The sequence below is a fragment of the Sander lucioperca genome, chromosome 18 (assembly GCF_008315115.2).
Source record: "Sander lucioperca isolate FBNREF2018 chromosome 18, SLUC_FBN_1.2, whole genome shotgun sequence".
NCBI lineage: Eukaryota > Metazoa > Chordata > Actinopteri > Perciformes > Percidae > Sander > Sander lucioperca.
This window is the reverse complement of record NC_050190.1, coordinates 3840740-3865313: the sequence shown is the minus strand read 5'-3', so window position 1 is coordinate 3865313 and position 24574 is coordinate 3840740. Positions and strand designations below refer to the sequence as shown.

At 40.1% G+C, this 24574-nt stretch overlaps 1 protein-coding gene, 1 non-coding gene and 3 pseudogenes across 5 annotated transcripts in view; 2 read left to right on the top strand and 3 right to left on the bottom strand.

The window, feature by feature from the left end:
- exoc3l4 (exocyst complex component 3-like 4) overlaps nucleotides 1–13242 on the top strand; it is a 47524-nt gene extending 34282 nt beyond the window's left edge. For 3 of the 4 annotated variants that reach the window (XM_031280443.2, XM_031280445.2, XM_035994379.1), the window contains 5 exons: nucleotides 1571–1694; nucleotides 3207–3329; nucleotides 3993–4145; nucleotides 6835–6956; nucleotides 11027–13242. In XM_031280443.2, coding sequence (XP_031136303.1) covers nucleotides 1571–1694; nucleotides 3207–3329; nucleotides 3993–4145; nucleotides 6835–6956; nucleotides 11027–11246 — 742 coding nt within the window. In that variant the 3' untranslated portion in view covers nucleotides 11247–13242. The remainder of the gene's footprint in view (nucleotides 1–1570; nucleotides 1695–3206; nucleotides 3330–3992; nucleotides 4146–6834; nucleotides 6957–11026) is intronic. The other variant, XR_004895643.1, reaches the window with a different exon arrangement.
- LOC116036838 lies at nucleotides 9139–9345 on the bottom strand. The gene has a single exon (XR_004101736.1). It is a non-coding gene; the product is annotated as a small nucleolar RNA U3 (small nucleolar RNA).
- On the top strand, nucleotides 9736–9936 carry LOC116036840 (annotated as a pseudogene).
- Nucleotides 13243–17908: 4666 nt separating the features above from the next.
- LOC116036842 lies at nucleotides 17909–18098 on the bottom strand (annotated as a pseudogene).
- Nucleotides 18099–22059: 3961 nt separating this feature from the next.
- Nucleotides 22060–22256, bottom strand: LOC116036839 (annotated as a pseudogene).
- Nucleotides 22257–24574: the final 2318 nt, after the last annotated feature.

Sequence of the window (24574 nt, the reverse complement as noted above, 5' to 3'; positions counted from 1 at the left end):
TCAAATATTGTTTATATAAAGTAATGACTATTATTACAATGTTTCTGGAAAGTATTATCCCATTATCTTCTCTTTTTTGTACAGTAAAAAAACAGTATTAAACAGGAATTTACCGTAAATAGATTGGATAATCATAAAATAAATGCCTAAAGGAGGGTATTTGAAAGTCATTTTACATAATTTTTATGTGTTTTACATCCAAAAATCTGTACTTTAACAGGGAGTTCTTGTGGATGGATTGAATAATCTTGTGAATTTACCAAAGAAAACCGTATGAAAACAGCAGTTTTCATTTAAATTATGTAATTTTAAGGTATTTCTGCAATATTTCTTAGTTTTGATAAAGATTTATACAGTTGTTTAACATTCTAGAAATGTTTTATAACAAGAATTTGTTTTAATTCTACAATAGTTAGACTGTAAAAATACAGAAAATATTTACAGGAAATTTCTGTATTTAAAAAAAGAATTTTTCTGTAAAATAATGTAAGGTTTTTTACTGTAATTTGACGGTAAGTGTTTGGCAACATTGCTGCCAGACTTTTTACCGTTTTTTTACGATTTTTTTTTTTACAGTGTAGTTGCTCCTTCACCTGTTTAAAGTTGGTCAATGTGTTGGTGATAATAGGGCCATAGGCTAGCATATACTTTTTTGGACACACACCTGTAAAGGCGAGGTCTTGCAGTCTTAGACTTCCAGTGAGGTTTTGCTCTATTTCTCTCCATGGAACTGTAGATGAGGGGTCCATCCACACTCTGAGGGCCCGTAGCTGAAAGGCTCTGTGGTACACTTTAAGGTTGGGGAGGGCCAGGCCTCCTGTGTTTGTGGTACATTGCAAAGTAGAGTATTTTAACCTAGGTTGTTTATTATTCCAAATATACTGCCGGATTACGGCATCAAGTTTCTTCCAGAAATGTATTGGTGGGGGTAAGAAGATCATTGTACTTAAGAAATTCACACGAGGAACTATGTTCATTTTAACAACAGCAATTGTGGACCGTAGCGATGCAGGCAACGCAGACCAATTAGTCAGATCCTTTTGAACACCACTTAATATAGTTTGACTAAAACAACTTTTGAACGTACACGTTCCACAAAAACAAGTTCCTTCCCCAGGCTATTTTGCAGCGACATCGTTGCTCCGTCCGGTGCTTAGCGCCACCCAAGACAATTGTGATTGGTTTAAAGAAATGCCAATAAACCAGAGCACGTTTTTCTCCCATCCCAGAATGCTGTGTGGACTAGCCAGACCCTCCCCCGCAGCGCTGTGGAGGAAGGTCTGGCAATGCAAGACTGCTGCTTGAACAAACAACCTTTGAGTTTTTTTAGGAGGAGAACAGTCTCAAAGTATAATATTTCAGAGTGAAATCTAGTGGTTAAGTTATTTAGTGGTCTAGTTAAAATAGAGTGGAGTAACATGGAAATACTGCATTGCATAACAAGTGTAATTGGACTAACAGTAAGGCAGATATACTTCACCAGTGCAGTTTTTGTTCTCACTGAAATACTTTACTAGAGTCAAATATGGTGTTATAAGCTCAGACAGTGATGCTGTTTGTCCTCCTGCAGGCAGCACATGGACGGGTACCAGGACACCTGTGATAGAGAAGTGGAAGGCTTCAGGAAGGAGGCCAAGTGGCTGATTATCAGGCTCATACAGGTGCTGGAGGACCAGTACAAAGACGACGTCAAGGTACAATCACACTGCAGTTATTTGAGGTGAAATCCCAGTTCTGTTTTTTTTTCATATATTAATTTCCTCACTCTGAGAGCAGTTGTGGTTTCTAAAAGGAGAAACGAAAGAAGGGATACTCCTTTCCTAAACCTCTACTCACACACAATGCAGAGATGCTTTCAAGCATTCAAGCAGGTCACTTCCAGTAAATGTTCACAAGAGATTTGGTGCAGGGATGTGAAAACGGGATGTACGAATTGTAAAATACCCAATCTAAGATGTCCAATCTAAAAGACAACAGGTCATTTGTGACTTACTAAAAGACCAGCGGACATTTTTTCATTTTCATATATTTTGCAAATTCTGCAAAATTTCCCTTACATGTGCTTTCCTGTTGAACTTTGTTTTTCATTCAGAACACAAGACAAAATAAGAGTTTATATGCAAAACATAGTACAAAATAATAGTTTTTCTTGATTACATTTTTTGTGATTGTTAGGAGCCAAAATCACGATAAAAATTCTACACTACTTCCACTTGTATTTCTGAGCAGCAACAGTCATTATTCACACAACCAAGAGGGCATTTTAAGTGTTTGAACAACAGCTCTTTAGCTGCTAAATACTCCACTCTGTTCACCAGCTAGTCCCTAACTGTGTCTGTCTGCTGTTTGCTGCTGAGCAGGTAGAGTACATTATGTTTCGACCGTTTTTACACTGAAAGCAGCTGCCTGCCACTATGAGAGCGGTGAGAGTGAAGCAAAACAGTAAAGAGCCGGGCAGCTAAACAATGAGCTGGAACTCACTATAAAGCTCTGTGAAGCTGGACGAGCTGCAGATTCATTGTCATTTGATAGATTCTTATTATAAAAATGTTGAGTATAGCTGCTTTAACTATAGCTTTGTCCTGCCAATTGAGCGTCAGGTTAGAAAATATTGAGATGTGTCGTTCTAAAGAGCAGTTACAGTGCAAATGATGTATTATGTCATTTAATTTGAAGGACTTATTCAAATCTAATCTGCTGCCCATATGAGAGTCATTTTTATCTATAAGCACATGATGATGAATGAGCAGATAAAAGACTTGATGACATCCGTCAAACCTGTGAAAATTAAAACCGTAAAAGCATGATGGGCCCTATTTCAACGATCTAAGCGCACGGCGTGAAGTGCCTGGCGCAGGTGCGTTTAGGGCGTGTCCAAATCCACTTTTGCTAGTAAATGAAATAACAATGAAATGCTGCACTATTGACTTTAGACCAGCTTTTTGTTGGTCAATGGCACGATCACTTCCCACTGCCTCAAGATAGCAATACGCCCAGAATGCACCTGAACACACCTCCCTGTAAGACCAGCACGCCCATGGGCGCACAGATGAGCGCAGGTGCATTTGCTATTTAAACGACGCAGGCGCTGGACGGGAAATTGACAACTGCGTCTGTCTTAAACTAGCAAAGACATTGCGCTGCGCCGGGTGCAAGATAGGGCCCTAAAACTCATTTATTTCCTCCACTTTGAACCTGCTTTCCAGCCGTACCTGAGAAGAATGATGACGAGGAAGTGGCTCACCAACGACGAAGACTTTAAGCAGCTTTACAGTCTGACGGAGCTGCTTTCTGAACACTGCGCTCTGATGAGGCCTCCACATGTCCAGGTAATGGGGGGGAAGGGGGGGGGGATGGGCTGGAAGAATGCATCAGGGGAATTTCCAACATTTACCAACCACTTTATTATCTTAACGTACCAGGGTAATATTTTGACTTTCAGGAAAGACTCCCACCTCCCAACTCCCACCTAACGATCGCTTCCCTGCCAACGTGCCGGGTATGATATAATAAAGTTCCCAGTTAGGGCTTTTACTGGCATTTGTCCCATCTTGATTAGAAAACCCCCATGTACATGTAACCGGGAACCAACGGGCCTAACATTTTTTATAACTGCTTTAATGAGGACAACAGATGCAGATATCAGCTAAAAAATATATATTTTTTTTTTTACACTCATTTGTTATCTCTTTGGAGGTCAGGAGAGGAAATCCGTATTTGCTTTTTTATTGACCCTCTTGGAAGTTCCAAGTGAACTAATTTAGGCACCATTGTTTTCGGCCGGATGCTGCGACAGCAGAGTGGTGAAGCAAGAAGGAATAAATCCTGAACGCTGGCACCAATGAATAGGTGGAAGTGGAGGTGATGATGATCTGATGGCAGCTGGTCATGTGATGGACAAATAAAGACAACCACACTTATATTTTCCCCTTTTCCTGTTATTCTGCCACATCACTGCCTCTGTGTGTGTGCTCCTTTTTCCCCTGTGACAGGAGTTAGCGAGCCGACTGCACTACCACGTGGTGAGGGAGTACGTCGGCCAGCTGATGAAGAATAACTACTCGTGCAAGAACCGGAAACACGAGAAGGCGGCGAGTAAGATCCATGTGCAGTGGGGAAGACTCAGAGATCTGTTTGAGGACATGGTAATAAACTCTTTAACTTCCTTATCAACATCAACAGCATCTCTTCTGTTACCTGGTGATAGTAAGATATTCAAGTCATGTTCAAGAAAAAAAGGTCTTGATAATACTCCGGCACTCTTACTTATTGGAGTCATTTTTTATTATTATAATTTTTTTATTCACCCTTAATTTCACAAGGAATAAGACTAAAAATCTCTTTTTCATGAGTGTCCCGGCTAAAACTGGCAGCAGCACACTTAACACGGTTTTCAGACATGAAACAAAAATAACAAACTAAAATCTAGACAGAAGAACAGATTATAAGATATCAAAATATTTGAAACATTCAAAACATCTACAGCCAGATGTGCTGGTATCCAAGTCATGTAGAATTGCTCTAAAACACAAGATTGTTCCCGAATTAGCCACAATTTGGTATTTTTTTTTTTTTTAAAAGTGGCTAATGTTGGGATACATTTCAAGTGGTCTGGCAGAAAGTTCAATAATTTTGCCGCTTTTACTGAAAATGCAGTTTGGGCAAATGATGTTCTACGGAAAGGGATGCTACAATTGCCTTTTAACGCTGCTCGGGTGATGGTTCTGGTACCACTTTGCTGTTTTATTATTGTTCTGCAAAGGGGAAGGGGAGCAGCGTTATTTAGGCATTTGAAGACCAATTTAACAAAATGCAGCAAAATCTTATGTTTGCTTAAAATTTGGCAGTGATGATACCTTATTCTCTTCTTGTCTAGGACTTTCAAAGCACGGTTATATAGACACTCTATGGTCTTAACTGATGTCTGGTGAGCTTGGGAGCATGTGGTCAAGCCATACGATATGTGTGAGAGAGTCATAGAATTTAAAAAAATAAAAGCCCAGTCAAGAGTCAGGCAGTTTCTTATCATCCTAAAGCAGCCAAAGTTGGCCTTAACGATTTTATAGACTTTCTTGATATGACTTTTAAAGTTCAACTGCTAGTCTATAATTATTCCCAGATACTTCACTTCAGGTACTTGTTCAATAAGCTCCCCATTAATTTGTACATTCAAGAGCTGTGTTAGAGGTAGTTTTTTAATGGAAAAGCTGACAGTTTGTTTTTTTTGTGTTTAAAGTTAAACAAGATGAAGCCAGCCAAGATGATATTTTATCTAAGTTGACATTTAGTTTGTCAGCCACAGAAGTACAGGTATTACCAGATGCATACACCACTGTGTCATCTGCATACATCTGTAGACCTATATCTGGACATACATCTGGCAAATCATTAATGTAAAGGCTGAAGAGCAGTTAGAAGGAAAAACTCCTGGGAGGGAAGACAGTAACTTCCCGTACTTGTATGAAGGACGTGTGGTTAAGTCTGCGGGTAATCAGAATGAATTTTTAGCAAACACATACAAGGAATTTGACTCCGGCTTTTCGTTGCTCTTGAAGTATGTATACATAATTTGACATACAGCTAAAAACAAGGACATGAACATAAACATTTGACTACTATGTACAAATATATACACATACATATTCATACACATATGTACATTCACACACGTAAACAAACAGCTCTATGAGGATCGTAAACAGTAAGACAATAGGGCAATGCAGAAGTGCAAATGTGCTGTAATAAATAAAGAATTATTAATATAACAGGTTGCTTACCAACAGTGTATGTGCAGTGTATATTCAAGAGATATTTACATTATATTTAAATTATGTGTTTAATCATAGAGGGTTAAATATATAATTTACTTGAAAGGTGGATAATTGTAATTGGCTTAAAGCTACATTGTGTAAGAATTTCTCCTATCTAGCGGTGAAATTGTATATGACAACCAACTGAATATTACTTTCTAGCCCCTCCTATTCCGAGCACGTTTTAACTCCTACGGTGGCCGAACCCGAAATTAGCTCTTAGTATCTCCATCGTTTACGTTTTTTAACTTCCTTGGCGACTCCGTTACATGTCCTCGAGAATAGGTTTGATCCTCCATCTTCAACAGGCTTTCAAATCTGCCGGCAGTTGCGAGTAATCTCCCCCTGGCATTCGTCACGGTGCCACTGAGTGTAAAAGTGCGAAAGGCGGAGGTATGTCCCTCTTGGGCTAATGTATTTTAAAGATGGAGGCGCAACATGGCTGCCGCCATTCGAGCAACTCGCTCGTATGTATTCTGCGCGTACGATAATACTTTGATTAGTTGGTGGAAGTAATTACACATGAATGAGCACATATTTGTGAAAGAACAAAGGTGGTTTTGCTAAGAATCAACTCAAAAAATCACACAATGCATAAGCATCACCGAATCCTAATTTGTTTTAGGTTGCTCGGGTGAAAATCACAACACTTACAGTTCAAACAGTGGTGCAGTGGTGGCCTAGAGCTTAAGAAGTGAGCTTGGGTCGCCGGTTCAATCCCCAGACCGGCAGGATAAAATCTGGCTGGGGAAAGTGAAAGAGCAGCGCTTGTTTCTCCCTTATTACCACCACTGAGTTGCCCTTGAGCAAGGCCCTTAACCCCAACCGCTCCAGTGGAGCTGCTCAGTGGCCAGCAGATCAGACTGTGGTTGTACCGGGCAGCTTCCAGGTATGAATGTGGAACTGTATGAATGTGACAGGTCATTGTTGCAAATGATAAGTTGTTCTCAATCGACTTACCTGGATAAATAAAGGTTAAATAAACTCATATTTGTAAATGGTTTGTTCTTTTTTTCTCTGGTAGAAGTCGACTCATGAGTGGCTCTACGCTGTAGGAGACGACCTGAGCAACATCATCATACAGAAAAACAAGGCAGACATAAAGCTCCATCTGCAGCCTTTGGTGGAGCATTACCCCGACTTCAGGTAAGCATTTCTAACTCGCTCAATCCTTCTGTAGGAATAAACCTGGCTCACCAGCAGAATTCACTGCAGAAAGCCTTACAAATCCAAGTGCAATCTTACCATTGGCTAAAGCCAGTTACTGTATCCTATCAAACCAGGCAGACACCGTTTGGATTAAGCCTTGCTTTAGCCCCGAATTATCAGTGAGGTATTTTTTGTACATGTAGTGGCTGAAACTGTGGTCGTCACTGAGACTCAACGGACAGACCATATTAACTGCAGCTCCATTTTTATCGTTGTTCCTACTGACCTTCTGATCATTATAGAACTGCACAAAGTAATGCAGCCTTTCTCTCTTTTTGTCAACATTGTTGAGCATGCAGCCATTTTGTTTGAGTAAACTTTATTGAAATTGTCACTGGACAAAACGTGAAATAGCATCACGTCAAATTAATCTGCAAACAACTATCAACTATAGCGGAGTAAAAAGTACAATTTTTGAGATGTATATCCCTCTGAGATGTAGTGAAGTAGAAGTATAATATACCACAAAATGGAAATACTCAAAGCACAGGGAAAATTTACTGTACTTAAGTACGGGTTACTTAAGTACATTTACTAAGTTACATTCCCCCTCTGGTTAAAACACAAAAGAGATCATACATGTTTATCTCAGGGCATGATCTCTCAGATGTTATAAAATGGTATAAACCTTCATTAAGGCTTTGTTAATAAGTGTGGGGTTTGGACGCAACCCCCACTCTCCTGGGTGAAAGCCCTGTGTTTGACCCATCCACCACCCTCCTTACATAGAAATTATATAATATCTAATTGCTGCTCTCCCTGGTGCGTTACACAAACACGCTGAAAGACGCCTTTTTCGTCGCATCAGACGCTGACAGCCACTGACAGCCACTGACAGCCACTGACAGCCACTGGCCAAACGTCCTTATTTTACAAGTTCGGAATGAGAACGGGTTGCGTGAGCATGACGCTGAGCAGCCAGGCTTACGAGACTAACGTCAGCTTTTACCGTCACAGCAGAAGGTTGTTTTGACGCAGCAGTTTGTTGAAGATGGGGGTTTTCCTGTCGCACTACCAGTCAGTTTCCTATAACCCAGGCAGGTTTGTTAAAGTGAAGCATGCATGGAGGTTACCAGAGGGCTGCGTGTAATCTCTGTGTTGAAAAGCAGCAGCTATGTTGCCACAAAAAGCACAGAGTGATGAAATTTAACAAACATCCTGATTTTAACTTCTATTTTAAATGCTTGAAAAGCGCCAAAGTTTCCCCTTCTTGTAATTGAGGAAGTATTTGACCAAGGTGCTTCTATTTTGCATGGAGGAGATGGAGAGGTCAACAATTTAAAGCTGTGCAGAAATCCCCCTCATTTATTTTTTAGATATTTTTGGGGGCTTTTATGGCCTTTATTGACAGGACAACAGAGAGAGAGGGGAGACGACATGCAGCAAAGGGCCATGGTTCGGATTCGAACCCGCGGCTGCTGCCAAGGACTCAGCCTGCAAGGGGCGCACACTCTACTGGGTGAGCTAGAGGTCGCCCCCAAATCCCTCCATTTTAACCTGAAACATGCCCAAATGTACTCAAAATAGATAGAAGAATGAGGAAGTGATGATAAAATAAGAGGGGAAAGGGCTAATGAAATTAAGCGGAAAGTATGTTTACTTATTAGCCACAAAACAGAGAGCAGAGACCATTTGGCTGCCTTCAGTTTTCACATTAAACCCCTGCTGTCACGTACACGTACACTACACAAAGGAAACGTCACGTTCTTGTTCTGACGGATGGAAAAGGACCCGGCCCCAGTGCTAAAACTTTAACCCCAATAAACTAGAAAGTTCACATGGAATACTGTATTAACATTGAGACGATTTTGACATCTGCTCTGAAATCATCAGCTGAGTGGCACTTAACCAAACTGCAAACATGTGAGTGGATGAGTCAACCAAACATGCAAATGAACCAAACAATGAAATGTTTGACCTGAGATCTCTGAGATTTATTCAGATGATTTTTTACTTCTGGGATTGTTGACTTAAAAGTTACTTTGTTATGTATAATGTTAAAACATACATGTTCTTATTAAAAACAAGTAAACGTAAGGAACACTTGGATGCTCCTGGACCCACATGGGAAACAAGCAGCCACCTTATAGATAAAATCTTGGTTTTAGACAGAACAAGCTCCACTCAGACCATGTTTACTCCTTCAGAGTCTCTCTGAAAAACCCTGAACAGTCTTCAACAGAATAGAAGAAACAAAGTTTTCCCACCAGTTTCCTGCTCTGAAAGAAACATCTCAACTCTTCATTACGGGCAGCGAGACCAAACTCTTTAGAAAGATATTTCTCAAGTCAAGAACTAAAGAAATGATCCCTGAAAGTGTAGTCTTGGTTTGTTCCTGATGTTTCTCAGGATCTTATGTGTGGAGACGAGTACTTCTACTCTTGGTCAACTCCTGACACTCACTAAGACACTCCTCCTACTCTGAGTAACATTCATTTATTTGCTTGTCAGAACATATTACAAGTAAAAGAACGAATGCATTAACATATTTTCATTGCCTACAGAAATTAATCCTCTGCTGTCACACATCAAAGCAAGTAAGCTTTTCTGAACATTGACGTAGTGTCACTGATGATTTACTAAAATAAATAAATATACTGTATCTGTGATGACGCTGTGAATGTAGGAGGAGTGTCCTAGTGAGTGTCAGGAGTTGACCAGGAGTAGAAGTACTCGTCTCCACACATAAGAGCCTGAGAAACATCCAGAACAAACCAAGACTATACTTTCAGGGATAATTTTTTTTAGTTGTTGACTTGAGAAATGTCTTTCTGAAGAGTTTGGTCTCGCTACCCATGATGAAGAGTTGTGATCTTTCTTTCAAAGCATGAAACTGATGGGAAGACTTTGTTTCTTCTCCACTGTTGTCCAGAGTTTCTCAGAGAGACTCTGATGGAGTCAACATGGTCTGAGTGGAGCTTGTTGTGTAACTGCAAAAACAATAATTAAAATGTACCACATATCAGTATACAACAGTATAGTAGAGTTTTGGCTAATTATTTAGACTTTGAGTTAATATTTTGGGATGTGACATGCTCACTTTTCTGCACCTAAAACAACCCATTGTGTGCAGATGTTGGAGAATGTTTGCTCTTATTTTACATAGTTATATATTTAACAATGTGTTTTTACTTGCTGCTCTAATAGGACAGAGAATGAAAGGCTAATTTCAGTGTTACTTTAGCTGCCGTTATCACAAAGACAGAAGACAGACCATGAAAGTTTTAAAGTGCTCATATTATGCTAATTTTCAGGTTCATAATTGTATTTAGAGGTTGTACCAGAATCGGTTTATGTGGTTTATTTTTCAGAAAACCCCATATTTTTGTTGTACTACACATTGCTGCAGTTCCTATTTTCACCCTGTGTGTTGAGCTCTCTGTTTTAGCTACAGAGTGAGGCATCTCACTTCTGTTCCATCTTTGTTGGGAGTCACACATGCACAATAAGTACTGCTAGCTAGTCAGTTGCAGAGTATAAGGGAGTGCCACGCTAGCAGCTAGGCGAGCATTATAACGTGTGTTACAAACGTTTGTCTCTGAAGTAAAGGCTGGACTACAATAGAGCTGTTTGGAGCAGTTTGTGAACAGTGTTTTCTGTCAGAGATGGTAAGTCCCTTTGGGGTGGACTTTGGGCTTTTTCACTTTGTAAATCTATAACATGCACAAACAGATATATAACACAATAAAGGAAAGGGAAAAAGCCAAAAAGCATAATATGAGCACTTATATGAGCACTTTAAGAACATCAGTCAGCGACTGCATACCGACACAGTTCTGCTGTGGGAGGAGTAAAGATTACGTATGTCCACTGGAGCGACGGATGCATTTACACCTTTTCAACACCGTCTCAAACCTGTTTCTTGAGAAATAGGATTTCAATCTGTCTTGAATGCTTCTTTAATTTAAACTTTACAACTCCTCCTACACTCAGTGACAAATTGGGTAAAATTGTACTGATCAATAAAATCACTGAATATGTTGCGTTTTCCTCTTCTCCCCCTGCAGCAGGAAGCACCTGGTTGCTGTCCTGTACTTCAGAGGTCTACTGAGAGGCCGCGAACACCAGCTCATTCTCCAACAGTTCACGGAGCTCAAAAAGAAACTGGGCAGCGGCGGCGGCGACAAGAACCGAGTTTTATTCTATGACATGCAGGTCACCGTCAACACAGACTGCTTCTCCAATCTGCCTTTCTCCTGCCTCAGCTTCCTGCTGCCCGACAACTAGTGCAGCGTGGAGGACGAGTCGCTGAGTGGAGGAAAACCAAAAGCTCCAGAGGTGGACTTGTGACAGAAAAAGTTACAGTTTTTTAAGCTGGTTGACACAAATTAAGGTCCTTGCTCTCAAACACAGCCATCTAAACTCAAACAAACTGCAGCTTTGGCACAGAATTAGGTATATTCCATGTTTCTCAGGCGAATACTTCACAATCTACTCATCACTACCTCGTTGACAGTAGATTTATATATAATTCAACCTTGCACATAATTCACAGACTTACATATGATTTAAAGGATGATAACTTTCAAATGTGTAACTTATTCTGAGCACACATAGCTGGTCATCTGTGTGACATCATCATCATCTCTCTCTCTCTTTCACTCGCTGTCTGTAAGCTGCTCACATTGTTCGCCTCCTTCTAAAATGTTAGGAACACTTAAAAACCAGAAAACACAAGACGTTATACATTTTGTGTTGCTCCATTATTTCTGAGACCAGAAATGTTGTTTCACTCTGATATTCTGTCAAACAGACCAGCGGGCGTTTCCAACGCGGGACATTTGTTTGTAATGTTTTGTGTTTGACAAAGTGCAGCGTGAACATTAACCCAACCAAATGAAAAATGCAACAATGTTGCAACTTCAACCCCAAATTGTACCGAGGCTACTGAACTAGAGGTGTGAAAGCACCCTTATATAGAGAGGCAAAGTCCCTCCCCTTCCACTAGGCCACCATGGGACCTTTTTTTTGGAAAAAATATGTATGGCTGTAAACAGTGAGGGACAAATCATTGTTTTAATCCTGTTTGAATTGTGCCATGAATTGCACAATGCACATATGATGTTCGTCAATTTAAAAGATAATTTAGCTAGTCAAGAAAGTCAGTTTGTGGTAAAACTGTGACTTTCTTAACTTACTTAAAAATGAATCTAATAACACATGGCCACTGTTTTTACACTAATGACGAGGGAACTTCTTTTCTTCTAAAAGCAAAAAAGATGTCTCCTCTCACACACTGACAAATAGAAATTCCACATGTTACTACTTACAAAGCATATTAAATGTGACGCATGTAGTGTGTTACTCACATTACAGTAAGTGTTTCCAGCATTGTGAGCAACTGAGGAAAACTTTTCACCAACTAATCCAGATAATATTCACTCACAAAGGTTGTGTAAGCTTCGTGAGTGAAGGAATGTGAATATCTGAGCAGAAGGAACAAATAAAACTCAGGTTTCAACAACTTCAACAATTATACAGTGCTGTTGTCTTTTTTGACGGCTGTGTTGGACCTTTGTTTGAGTCAGATCAACTGATAAAAACTGTAGGAAACTCTTTGAATGTGAATGTGTCGTGTGCTGCAAGCTACTGTAGCGGATGGTACCAGACTGTGTACGGGACATTTATCATGTATGAGCACTCCAAATTGTCTCCATATGGCTTTAATATGAAGATTTTCTTTAGTGAAATATGTTGCTATTGCTCCTATTGTCTAAGCTTAATGTGATTTTTCTTTGCACATTTTATCTATTAATTTAATCATAAATCTGTTTTGTGTTTGTAAATAGTTTATGTAAGTGATTGTCAACTGGGAGACGGGTGAAGAGTTGAGTATCTCAGCATCAGGGTTTTTAAACTGTTTGTGACCTGTGACACCTGGTTAGGTACCAAGGTTCTTATGAATTTAAATATGTAATGCTTCTGTTAGATTTTCCCATCAGTGTAAAAGAAGGCTGAATGGATTAGAGAGAAAATATAACCTAGAACCTATTTAATCTTTTTTTTTTAATAAAACACATGAAACACATTTAGCCTCATGAATCTCCCACGACTCCATCTGCATGTTTAGAAACCCAGATAGACAGCAGGAAGCGTTTCAACCCTCATAAGTAACATTAAAAACTTCAACGTCATTTTTTATGTCAATGGTCAAATGTAAAATCTTGAAATGTTGGCTATCTGTGGATTCACTTTAAATATATTGTCACTGACCTTAAAAAAACCCTTAAAAAACCTTAAAATAGTCTTTGATATCCACTCATTCACTTCTCCTTTTTAAGATTATTTTGGGGCATTTTCACCTTGATTGGATCGACTGGAAAACTGAAGAAACAGACAATCGTATTCATCTTATCTCATGTACCACAAGGCTACCATACTCTTGTTAGAGACCTTCAAGGATAACATATCAAAAAATATCTTTTAAAAAAAAGGGCCCAAACTGTCAGAAATGTTGAAAAGTTGGAAGACTAATCGGTGGGGAGAAAGTGTTGCAACATATTTAAGCCCTTTGATAAAAACTGTTGATAATAAATTGGTATAGATGTTGTGTAATAATGGACAAAAGCAGAGAGTGTTACAGTAAAGAGGCAACAATCTCATATTTGGTCATTGGATGATTTCATGTTTGTCACAGTGAAAGGTGAATGGGCACTGAAAAATGTCTTCCCAATCCTCCTCAGGGAATCTAACATCTTAGTCTTACTCCCTCAAGAATTGGATCTTTTGTCTGTCTGTATGACTGCAACTCACAAAGCTCAGATATCAGTTTGTTAGTCAAAAGTCAAACAGAGTGGCCTTTAGTAATGTTGGGAAATGTAGCTTCACGTCGATGGCAAAGCTTTGTAGCAGCAGAAAATTAAGAAATATTTCTTGCTTTGAGTATTTTGTGATGCAAAGATGTAAACGTTCAAAAACTGTCCAGGTTCAACTTTAAGTAAGAAAAGGAACAATGGGAGTCTGTTAATAAATAACCACACGGGGCAATTTTAACTTCTCCATTCCAGTTAAAGGGTTACATTACATGAAAAACAACTTAGACTTAGACTTCTCTTTATTGATCCTTTTGGGATGACTCCCGCAAGGATATTAGATATCCAGCAGCAGATTTTAGCAGCTTACAAAACACTCTTTAAATAAAAAGGTATAAAAAATACAGTATAGAAAAAATACAGTATAAGAATAACAATAACAATAAACCTTTAGCTAAATATTTTTTACAAAAAGTAAACAAACAGTAAACAACAATAAACTACAGATAAATAAAGATACATTTATAGATATATAGGACTGTGTATGTGTATGGTATTGTGTTATTGTACAGTTAATAAATAAATGACATTTCGCATAAATTAGCAGTTAAGAGCAGTTAGAGTGTCCAGGTATGAGTAGATTATTAATTTATTGCACAGTGAATGAGTGAGTGGCTACCACTCCTTCCCTTCCTTACTGTTCTGTTCTGTCCTCTTTACCCTATTTATTCTATTTCCTCCTCCCCCCGAGTGAGGAGTTGTATGATGGCATGAGGGACAAAGGAGTTCTTGAGTCTGTTGGTCCTACACTTGGGAAGGAGCAGCCTTCCACTGAACAGGCTCCTCTGGTTGCTGATGACGGTGTGCAGGGGGTGGCTGGCATTGTCAGTAATGTCCAGCAGTTTGTCCAGTGTCCTCCTCTCTGCCACCGTCACCAGTGAGTCCAACTTCTTGCACTGCAGAGGTCTATTCAACCAGAATAACTGCAAACACATGTAAAGACCCACACAGGTGTTTTCAATTCTGCCAGATAAAAGCTCCTCTAGTCTAGAGCATGTGCAGACTGCTCCTTCCCTCTCTTGTTAGTTTTTTTGCACTTGTTAAAGCAGGACAACTTTTATCATTTTTATTAGATCTCAGAGTTGAAGGACTACAAGTTAATTCCCAGTTATGCCCAACTTCAACCTGAGCAGATATCAATTAATCAGCCATAATGTGAGGAGCTTAGTTAAAGTCTTGTTCTTTTAACAATACACACAGTCCACTTGGACCATGTCTTCCAACAGTGAAGAAGTAGAAAAGTCTTTTAGAGAGATGAGACCTCCTTTCCTCTGAAGCGTCATGTTAATTCGTCAGCTGTATGGCCAGAGGTGGCTTCGTTCAGCTGCACGGCTTCCGGGAAGGCTGCTCTGATGTATCCTCACTCCTCGGGGTAGAAATAAGGGCTTTGAGAAGGAGGGCCAGAACATCTTCCGGTTCCATGGCGGAGCGAGGAGCTATCGAAAGAGGGAAGTGAGATGCACCTATGGTCAAAAGACTGGCTTCTTCAAAGCCCCATGCACACCCATGATGCACCTGCAGATGTGTCTTCACTTATGTGGCCTAATTAGACATCTACTCAGGAGTGTCTGGGTTGTAATGGTCTGAGTGGAACATGGTCTAAGTGGACTGATAGCTGTAAAAACAGAACTGTTGCTCCAAATCAGTATCTCTGAAACTGAGTGTGATGTTGGACACTGCTGTCCCACACTGCAATGCACAACATAGTAAAAGTAGCTACTCACAGCTGCAAAAAGTATCAAAACAATGTAGTGGTGTGAAGGCTGCAGCGACAACTCAGAAACGAAAAAGTAAATGTGTAGAAAGTCATGAATCAGAATAAAAATACTGTTTAACCTCTGGCTATCAGTCAGACATTTATCCAGTTTCCTGTTATTCCTTTAATTTTTCATATTCTGAGTGCCAAAATGGTGCACTGCCAACATTAGTGCATTACAAAAAGTAATAAATAGCTTGTTTCCTGTAAAGCGTCAGATTCAGACATGTGTCGATGTGGTTACTGTTTGAGCCTGGCAGTTACAGTACAGTTCTGTTTTCTAATAACATCTCTAGTGTTCACATTTCTCAGAGCATTGAGGCTTTTAACAAAAATGTAAAGCTGCTGTAAACAAGACAGGAAGTGAAAATCGAATCCATCAGTCGACTCTGGTGACATTGTGTGAGGGGAACATTGGTGTCAAAATCCCCTGCAGTCCAAATTAATCTATTCAGGCTATGTTCAGACTGCAGGCAAAAGTGGCCCAAACCTGATTTTCTTGGGGTCAAGTGACCAGGTCAGACTTCTTCAGAAGTAGTATGAACACTCAAATATCACAACACAAAAATCTTGCCCAGATCAGATTTTTTCAAATCAGATTTAGACCACTTCCATATGTGGTCCTGAATCAGACTCAGGTCTGATTTTTTTCAATGCGGCCGCAGTGTGAACAACCAAGGCGGATTTGATGCGACTTTTACGTCGATCTAAATCGACATTTGTCACAATTATGCGCCGGCGGGAGTTAGCCCTAGACGCAGACAGTAAAATGAAAAACTTGACTAGGCCTACAAAATGGAGAACAGTGATGGAGCAAGTCAATGAAGGGAGAGTGAGGTGCTAGACCTAATTAGTGTATGGGGAGATACTTCAATTCAATCAAAACTAGAAGGATCATACCGTAACCGCTCCGTTTAAAAAAAAATAGCAAACGAAATGGAAGAACGGGGACACAGGAGAACGTGGCTGCAGTGTTAAAGGGTTATAATAGGGTTATCAAATAGCCAATTTGGCTCTTTCTCTTCATTGTACTCCTCAGCACCTGCCCATTAATGTTACGGCTGCCATTACACAAACATTTTGAAATAAAAGCGAAAATGCTGACTTACTCCATAACCTCCCTAACTTTAGTTCAACAGCGTGCTGCGTCTAATGTCATTTTTATTGTTATTTTGCGCATGTGGGTCAGTTCGAAACCGCAAACAGTTCACACTGGAATCTGATATAGGCCACATTTTAAAAGGTAATGTGAACATTACAATCTACTTCTTGTTCTTCTGTGAAAAGAGACACAAAGTGAGAAGTGAGAAACATTTAAAATCAAAACACAAGCCTGGAAGATGCCATCACTTTCTAAATGAATGTCAATAAATTGCTGACGGGCCTTTTAATACGCACTTTTGGGGTGTGTGTGTCTGTCGAACAACAACCATCCACCACACACTGTATTTCAGTATTAGTCATGGAAAGCTTTTTGAGATACAGTGCTTCCTTTAATGGCATCCCACACAGTCCTGACCTCAACCCCATTGAACACTTGTGGGATCAGCTTGGTTCGTGCCAGAGTGACCACTTTGGCTGACTTGTGACAAATGCTGGTTGAAGAATGGGATGCCATCCCCCAGCAGTGTGTGACCAGGCTGATGACCAGCATGAGGAGGAGGTGCCAGGCTGTTGTGGTTGTGTATGGTTCTTCCACACGCTACTGAGGCTCCTGTTTGTGAAATGAATAAATTGTTAAATTGCCAATATGTCTTGTTTCTTCAAACTTCAATCATCCAATCCAATTCAATTCAATTTTATTTATAGTATCAAATCATAACAAGAGTTATCTCTTCCAGTCCACCAAACACCAAACAAGTCAATGGCAGAATAAGTTGTTTGGCATTGGCAGAGAAGATTTGGGAAATTTTTCATGGGTGCAATTTTTTTATTTGATTAAGTTTACATGTTAATCATAAATTGTGGTTCAGTTGTGGACTTTCACCTCCTTAATATCTATTTTAAAAATATCATGCTGCAACAATTTGCAGAAACATGTAGAATTGTAGAGCATGTAGATTATCAATTCATGTTGCTAGAAAACTAATTAAAGTTATTAATTACATGAGTTGAAATTTAGTTTTTACAGCTACACGATAATCCACTCAGACATGTTTCCTCTGTCAGAGTCTCTCTGAGAAACTCTGAACAGTCTTCAACAGTGGAGATAAAGTTATAATTATAATGTTAAAACACACATGTTCTAACAAGGAAAACTACCCACATGGAAAAAAAGCAGCCACCTTACAGATAAAAACTTGGTTTTAGACAAAACAAGCTCCACTCAGATCACGTCTCCTCCTTCAGAGCCTCTCTGAAAAACTCTCAACAGTCTTCAACAGTGGAGAAGAAACAAAATCTTCCCACCAGTTTCTTGCTCTGAAGGAAACAGCTCAACTCTTCATCGTGGGTAGCAAAACCAAACTCTTTACAAACACAACTCAACAACTAAAGAAGAAGTATAGTCTTGGTTTGTTCTGGATGTTTCTCAGGATCTTATGTGTGGAGACAAGCACTTCTACTCCTGGTCAACTCCTGACACTCACTAAGGCCGGTTACACACTGGATGCGTCGCGCGATCGTGGTGTTTCTGTTGCGTCTCAGAAGCGTGGCGGCTGCGTGGATTTTTCTGTGTCCTACACACCAGAAGCGTGTGTGACGCGGCGCTGCTCCTGCTGCTAGGTACAGGGAGGGCTGATCTCGGGACATAGCGCCGACACATTCAAAGTCTGAAAACTGGGTAAGTGGGCTGTCTGTTTATAACAACTTTGTGTAGCTGGACTGTCACTCAGAACACACACTACATTGTTATTGTAGCCTATTCTACCCTTTATATATAGGCTTGTTCGACGTATGGGGAGAGAGTTGTTAAACTTAAAATAAATATATAGCCTACTGATTTCATTAAAGTAAGACAACGTCGGCAGTATTGACTGCAAAATATGTTACAGAATATTTTGTTCTGTATGACAGGTGCTATATTTGAAAATCTTTTCTCTGAATTTTTTTATTACATTTATATCTACATTGATGTCAAAACCTCGAGACTTTCAAACATCAAGATGTCATTTATTAATATGCATTTGTGTCTAAATAACATATAAACATATTTTCCTATTCTATTTTGCCTGGAAACGCTTCCAACACGCTCGCGTCTCGCGTGAAAAATAGGCATCGGTTCTATTTCTAGCAGGCTCGTGTCTCAGGCGCTGCTCTAGATGCGCGTCTCACGCAGGCAGTGTGTAAGCTCTAACCCGTTAACATGGGAGCCGAAATAAAAACGGACACGCCACGCGGCTGACACGCTGACGCATCCAGTGTGTAACCGGCAGAGGTGGGACAAAGTCATTGTTATGCAAGTCACAAGTAAGTCTCAAGTCTTTGCCCTCGAGTCCCGAGTCAAGTCGAGTCAAAGATGAGGCAAGTCCCGAGTCGAGTCACAAGTCAAAGCCAACAAGTCTCAAGTCGAGTCCAAAGTCCTACCATTTTAGTTTCGAGTCATTTCAAGTCATTTCAGTTTCAGTGTATGCAATATTAAGAATATTTTCACTGCTTCAAAAGTCATAAGAAAGCCCTTTCTCTTAAGAAACTGAAGTCATATGCTTTATAGCAGTGGTTTTCAAAGTGGGGACAGGGACCCCTGAGTGCCGCGAGGGGGTGCTAGGGGGGCCATTGCAAGTTGGCATGAAAAGTATAGCAAAACAAAATAATTGAATAAATTAAATAACTAAAGTAAACCAAATTAAACCAAAAATAAGCTAAACAATATTCCCATTAGTTAAGAACTGTACTATACACTATAACTATAATAATCTATTGCATCTCTGAACATTACTACTATAATCGTTATTATTTTATTTTATTACATGGCTTGGTTGAATTCCAATGTAGAATGCGGTCTGTTATTTCTTGATAACAGACCGTTGCCATGAAAAACAGAGCGTTGCTATGGACGCAGTTCGGTTTAGCGGAAGCAATACAATCGTTTTTAAATCAATATTTTGTGTCAAAGTATTTATTTGGTAGGTAGCCATGTAATAAGCGGGATAATGTATAGCGAGGCGGTAGTTATAGCGAATACAACCCCTGATATGAAAAGGGAAGGCTAATGGTGGATCTACTGTGACTGTGTTATGGTAACGTTACTTTAAAACGGACGTTGACATGATGTTGGCGAGGTTTTCCATCTGAGTGTGCTACACTCATGTACCTCATATAATCAGGGTTCAAAAATCCCTATTTTTGTAAGCATGAACCAGCAAGGGAGACGTGCGTTTACTGTCTCGTTGAGACAGTAAATATGCAGCAGCTAGTATGTTACGGTACATACATCCGATAAGGTGCTTAGCATTCGTTCAAAACTTACCTTTCTTTGTGCAACTTCAGGTGTCGAACAAAGTTGGACGTTGTGGCAGCTCCGTCTGTAATCTTGTAACCCGCATGTTTTGCAAATTGCAACTCTTTTTTTGTCGACTACCTCGTAATTTTTATAGCCAAACGAAACTATCTTCGGTATCATTTTGCCAACTGGCGCGTTGTTGCTTGTGCTTCATTGGTTGTCTTGCAATGTGCCTGCTTAGATGCTGTCGAATCAAAACAACGTGGGGCTACAGTGATTGGATGTCGTGCAGGCAGCGCGTGTGCTCTCTGCATGCATACAGGTGGTGCATATTTTTTTCACAGATGCAGATAAACTGAGAGCGGCGCGGCCGTGTGAACATTTTCTTCCCCAGTGGGATACTTCCCACTGGGGAAGTCTTCTCGAGTCTCTCAAGTCTTCTCGAGTCAAAAGGTGCAAGTCCAAGTGAAGTCACGAGTCATTGATGTTAAAGTCCAAGTCGAGTTGCAAGTCTTTGTACATTTTGTCAAGTCGAGTCTGAAGTCATCAAATTCATGACTCGAGTCTGACTCGAGTCCAAGTCACATGACTCGAGTCCACACCTCTGGTAACCGGCCTAAGACACTCCTCCTACACTCAGTAACAGATTCATTTATTTGCTTGTCAGAACATATTACAAGTAAAAGAACAGTTTCTTTGGCATTTGGCATCTGTTTTCTGTTACTACAGGTTTAATGTCACATGAGGCCAGACAGACGTGTAAACTCCCAAAACATTTCATTTGAATCATTCGTCCCCTTCATTTAACTTTAATAAGTCACAGTCTCCATGGCACTCATTCACCATCAGGAGGAAATGCGTCTTTGTTAAACTCAGGACACCAGGAGTAAAAGTTCAAATAAATGAACTGTAACCTGGAAGAGACAGAAACCAATCACAGCTGAGATCTGTGTGAAAGGGCTGTAGTCAAGATAAACTTAACTGAGACCAAGTCAAGACTGAGTCCAGAGCAAATCGTATCCTGTTCAAGAACTTAAGAGACAATAGTGTCTTTCCCATACTAATACGGTGATTAAGAAGTGAGGATGGCTCTCTAAACAAGAATGATCTTCTAACATCAAACTAATCAACGCATAGTGTTACAACAGGTCTTTGGAGTAGGTAGTTGATAGGGTTAATGCTGACATGAGGGGGCGTGTTTGTGTGATGCTGATAACCCAGATCGGCAGAGATCAGAAGGGATGATTTGAGGAGATTGCTTCTGGCTGGAAAGAGTGGCTGACAGCCTCAAGCGGACGGCTACATACCAGTCATTTCTACTCAGAGAACACTACTGCAGACAAAGATGCAGAAAGACATGCTTGATTCTTTCAGGGAATGATTGACAAAGAACATCTTTATAGCATTTACTCTCTAACTGGGACGTTTTGGGACCGATTGGTGGGATTGCTGCAGTACACACGGCGATACACTGTTAAGAACAAATTACATTTAACAATGAATCCAGCTAATTTAAATAGCTCACGTTACTGTATTGTGTGAACAGTTAACATCCTTTAATATTGTATGTTGCAGTTTTTTTTGCGAGGTGCAAATGTTCCACCAAAACAAGTTCCTTCCTGAGGAGATTTTGCAGAGGCACGCTCGCTGCCCAAGACGATTGAGAGTGGTTTAAAGAAATGCAAACAACCTAGAGTGTTTTTTTCTCCTATCTCAGAATCCATCTGTGGTGTAGGCAGGCCTTACTCTACAGCGCCGTGAAGATAAGTCTGGCGAGATCAGTTTGTGGTAAAAGCCTCAATGCTCTGAGAAATGTGAACACTAGAGATGTTATTAGAAAACAGAACTGCACTGTAACTCTGAAGCTCAAACTTCAGCACCAACAACAACTGGAACAGTAACCACATCGACACATGAAATATTAAAGAAATAACAGGAAAAGTTCCTGCTGGGAACCAGAGCCATTTCATTTCATTCTGATTCATAACTTCCTACACGTTTACTTTTTGTTTTTGAAAGGTCATTGCAAAGTCAGACCTCAGAAATACTGTGATTAAGAAACAGTCTTGTAACTAAAATTTCACAACAAGCTCCACTCAGACCATGTGTCCTTCTTCAGAGTCTTTCTGAACAGTCTTCAACAACAGAGAAGAAACAAAGTCTTCCCACCAGTTTCCTGCTCTGAAGGAAACATTTCAACTCTTCATTGTAAGCAGCAAGACCAAACTCTTCAGAAATACATTTCTGAAGTCAACAACTAAAGAAATGATGCCCAAAAGTGTCATCTTAGTTTGTTCTGGATGTTTCTCAGGATCTTATGTGTGGAGACAAGCACTTCTACTCCTGGTCAACTCCTGACACTCACTAAGACACTCCTCCTACACTCACAGTGTCATCAGAGACAGACAGGCTGACAGCAGCATTAACACTATGGCTGCATCTCATAACCCTTATCTGATTAGAATGCGGATCGGGATGCATTTTTCTGTCCGAGCCTGGCCCGCGTCCGACGGAGCAGTAACCGAACCAAGCCCGAGCCCGACAGGCATTAAGATATTTATGTCCGAGCCCGACACAGTTAAAATCAAATTTTGTACGCACATGTACGTTTGCAAGTGGAGGAGTCGAGGAGGGAATTTAAGTGTTATGAGATTCACTGTATCTTACTAGCACAAGTTGAAAATCTGCAGGAAAAAAAGAAATGGATGTGCATTGCCATCCACTGTTATGCGAATATTATGGATTTTGCACCTTGAGATAAACAGAGGTAATAATTCTCTACACTTAAAATGGTGGAAAACATGATGTAAATATGACATTTCTGTTTGTTTCATGTGTTCCTCATGTGAGGAAGGTTACAGCCTCCTCATCGCGCCACACAGATTGAATGTTTTCAGCTCTTCGGTGGACGTTTCAGTCTCATGTTTCATGTGTGTAAAGCTGAACTTCCCCGCCGTGATACTGAAAACAAAAACATTTCCTATAAATGCTCTATTTCCCTAAATGCCATATGTACATAGCTATACATGTTTCCACTTGTTCTACCTGTGGTAGTTGTGGTGTCGGCTGGTGCTGAGGCAAGTCTGAGCAGCATCATTTTGGATACTTTCATTTTTCATTTGGCTTATGTTTTGCAAAAGTCTCCATGTGCTAACACTTTCATTGCATGTCAAGTCGACCAAAACGCACCTTGTGTCATTGTGGAAAGAAATTATGTTAAATATGGATAAAAAAAAAAGTTTCAGTGAACTGTTATCTTTGACAGAAAACACACTTCCTCTTTTTGTCAGCTTAAAAAAAACTGTCAAATAATTCAAATCTTTTTCTACTAAATGTGCCAGATGAATGCAGCATACGTGCTAAGTAGCAAGTGTTTACATGCTGACATGCAAAACCAACATGGGAAACATGAACATCAACATGCTGGCATTATCATTGTAAGCATGGCCAAAACTTGCTCACACCCACACCCAGAATATCTGGCAACTTGCATGTAGCCTGAGACAAAGGTTCTGGGTGGATGGAGAAACTTTTGTCCATCCCGAAACAGTTCCACTTCATAAATCCTCCAAAAGACAAAAACTGTCTTAAACATTTATTTATTTATTTAATGTTTATTTGTATAGGGACAGGTATGTAACATAGACCTTTGCCACACACCACAGCATTTGTTGCCTAAGCTAACTTGCAATGCACATCCCTAGATGGACCCTTTGGACCACATGAAAGTTGGGATCAAAGTGTATGAAAATAATCTCAACTCAGCCTCCACTGGCTAGCTTTTCCTGAGCTTTCAAATGCATCAACTTCAGATCTCAGAAAACAAACCCAATATGTTACGTTGTGTTAATAAGTGAGCTTTAGAGGTGTTGGTGGCTGTATTTTCAAACTTTTCGCACATGTGCCAGTTTCCTTCTACTTCCAGACTTTATGCTAAGCTCTGTACTTGAACAGTAAAGGCTCTGACACACCAACCCGACGGCTGACCGTCAGCAGAAAAGGCAGTCGGACTGATCAGTCGGCTCCCGTCTCTCAAAAAAATGCCTCGGAACACACCAAAGCGACGCCGAACAGAAGAAAATACAATGGCTAGTAGTAAGAAGATACTGGCTTTGTCAGCTCTCGGGCTTCTTCTTGTGGAAGAAGCACTGATTCGCTAGTCAAGGGCTAGCACTCCACCAATCAGATTGGTCATTGAGTCCGACTGCCCGCTGGCCGATTCAACAAGTCAAATCATCCGAAATGGATGTCGACGGCTCTTCCGACTGACGACAGCAGGGAACACACCGAACAGACTCGAGTCACCGACCAGGGGTTATCCTCTCATCTTATTCTAGGACATAATAAAGTTATTTTAAAAAAAGTAATAAACTATTACTTTAAGTTACATATTTTGACACACACCTATGAGATCAGATCATAATTTGGTGCAGCATAATCCTATTGCACCTGTTTGAGTGAGTAACGATAGCTTTACATTTAACTAAGCTGTGTTAGAAACCACGCTGCTTATTTATAAATCAGCGAGGTGTGTGCTACTGTTGTTTCACCTAAACATAATTAAACATAAAAGTTCTCTCTGGCCAGAGCAGATAAAACTAATTAA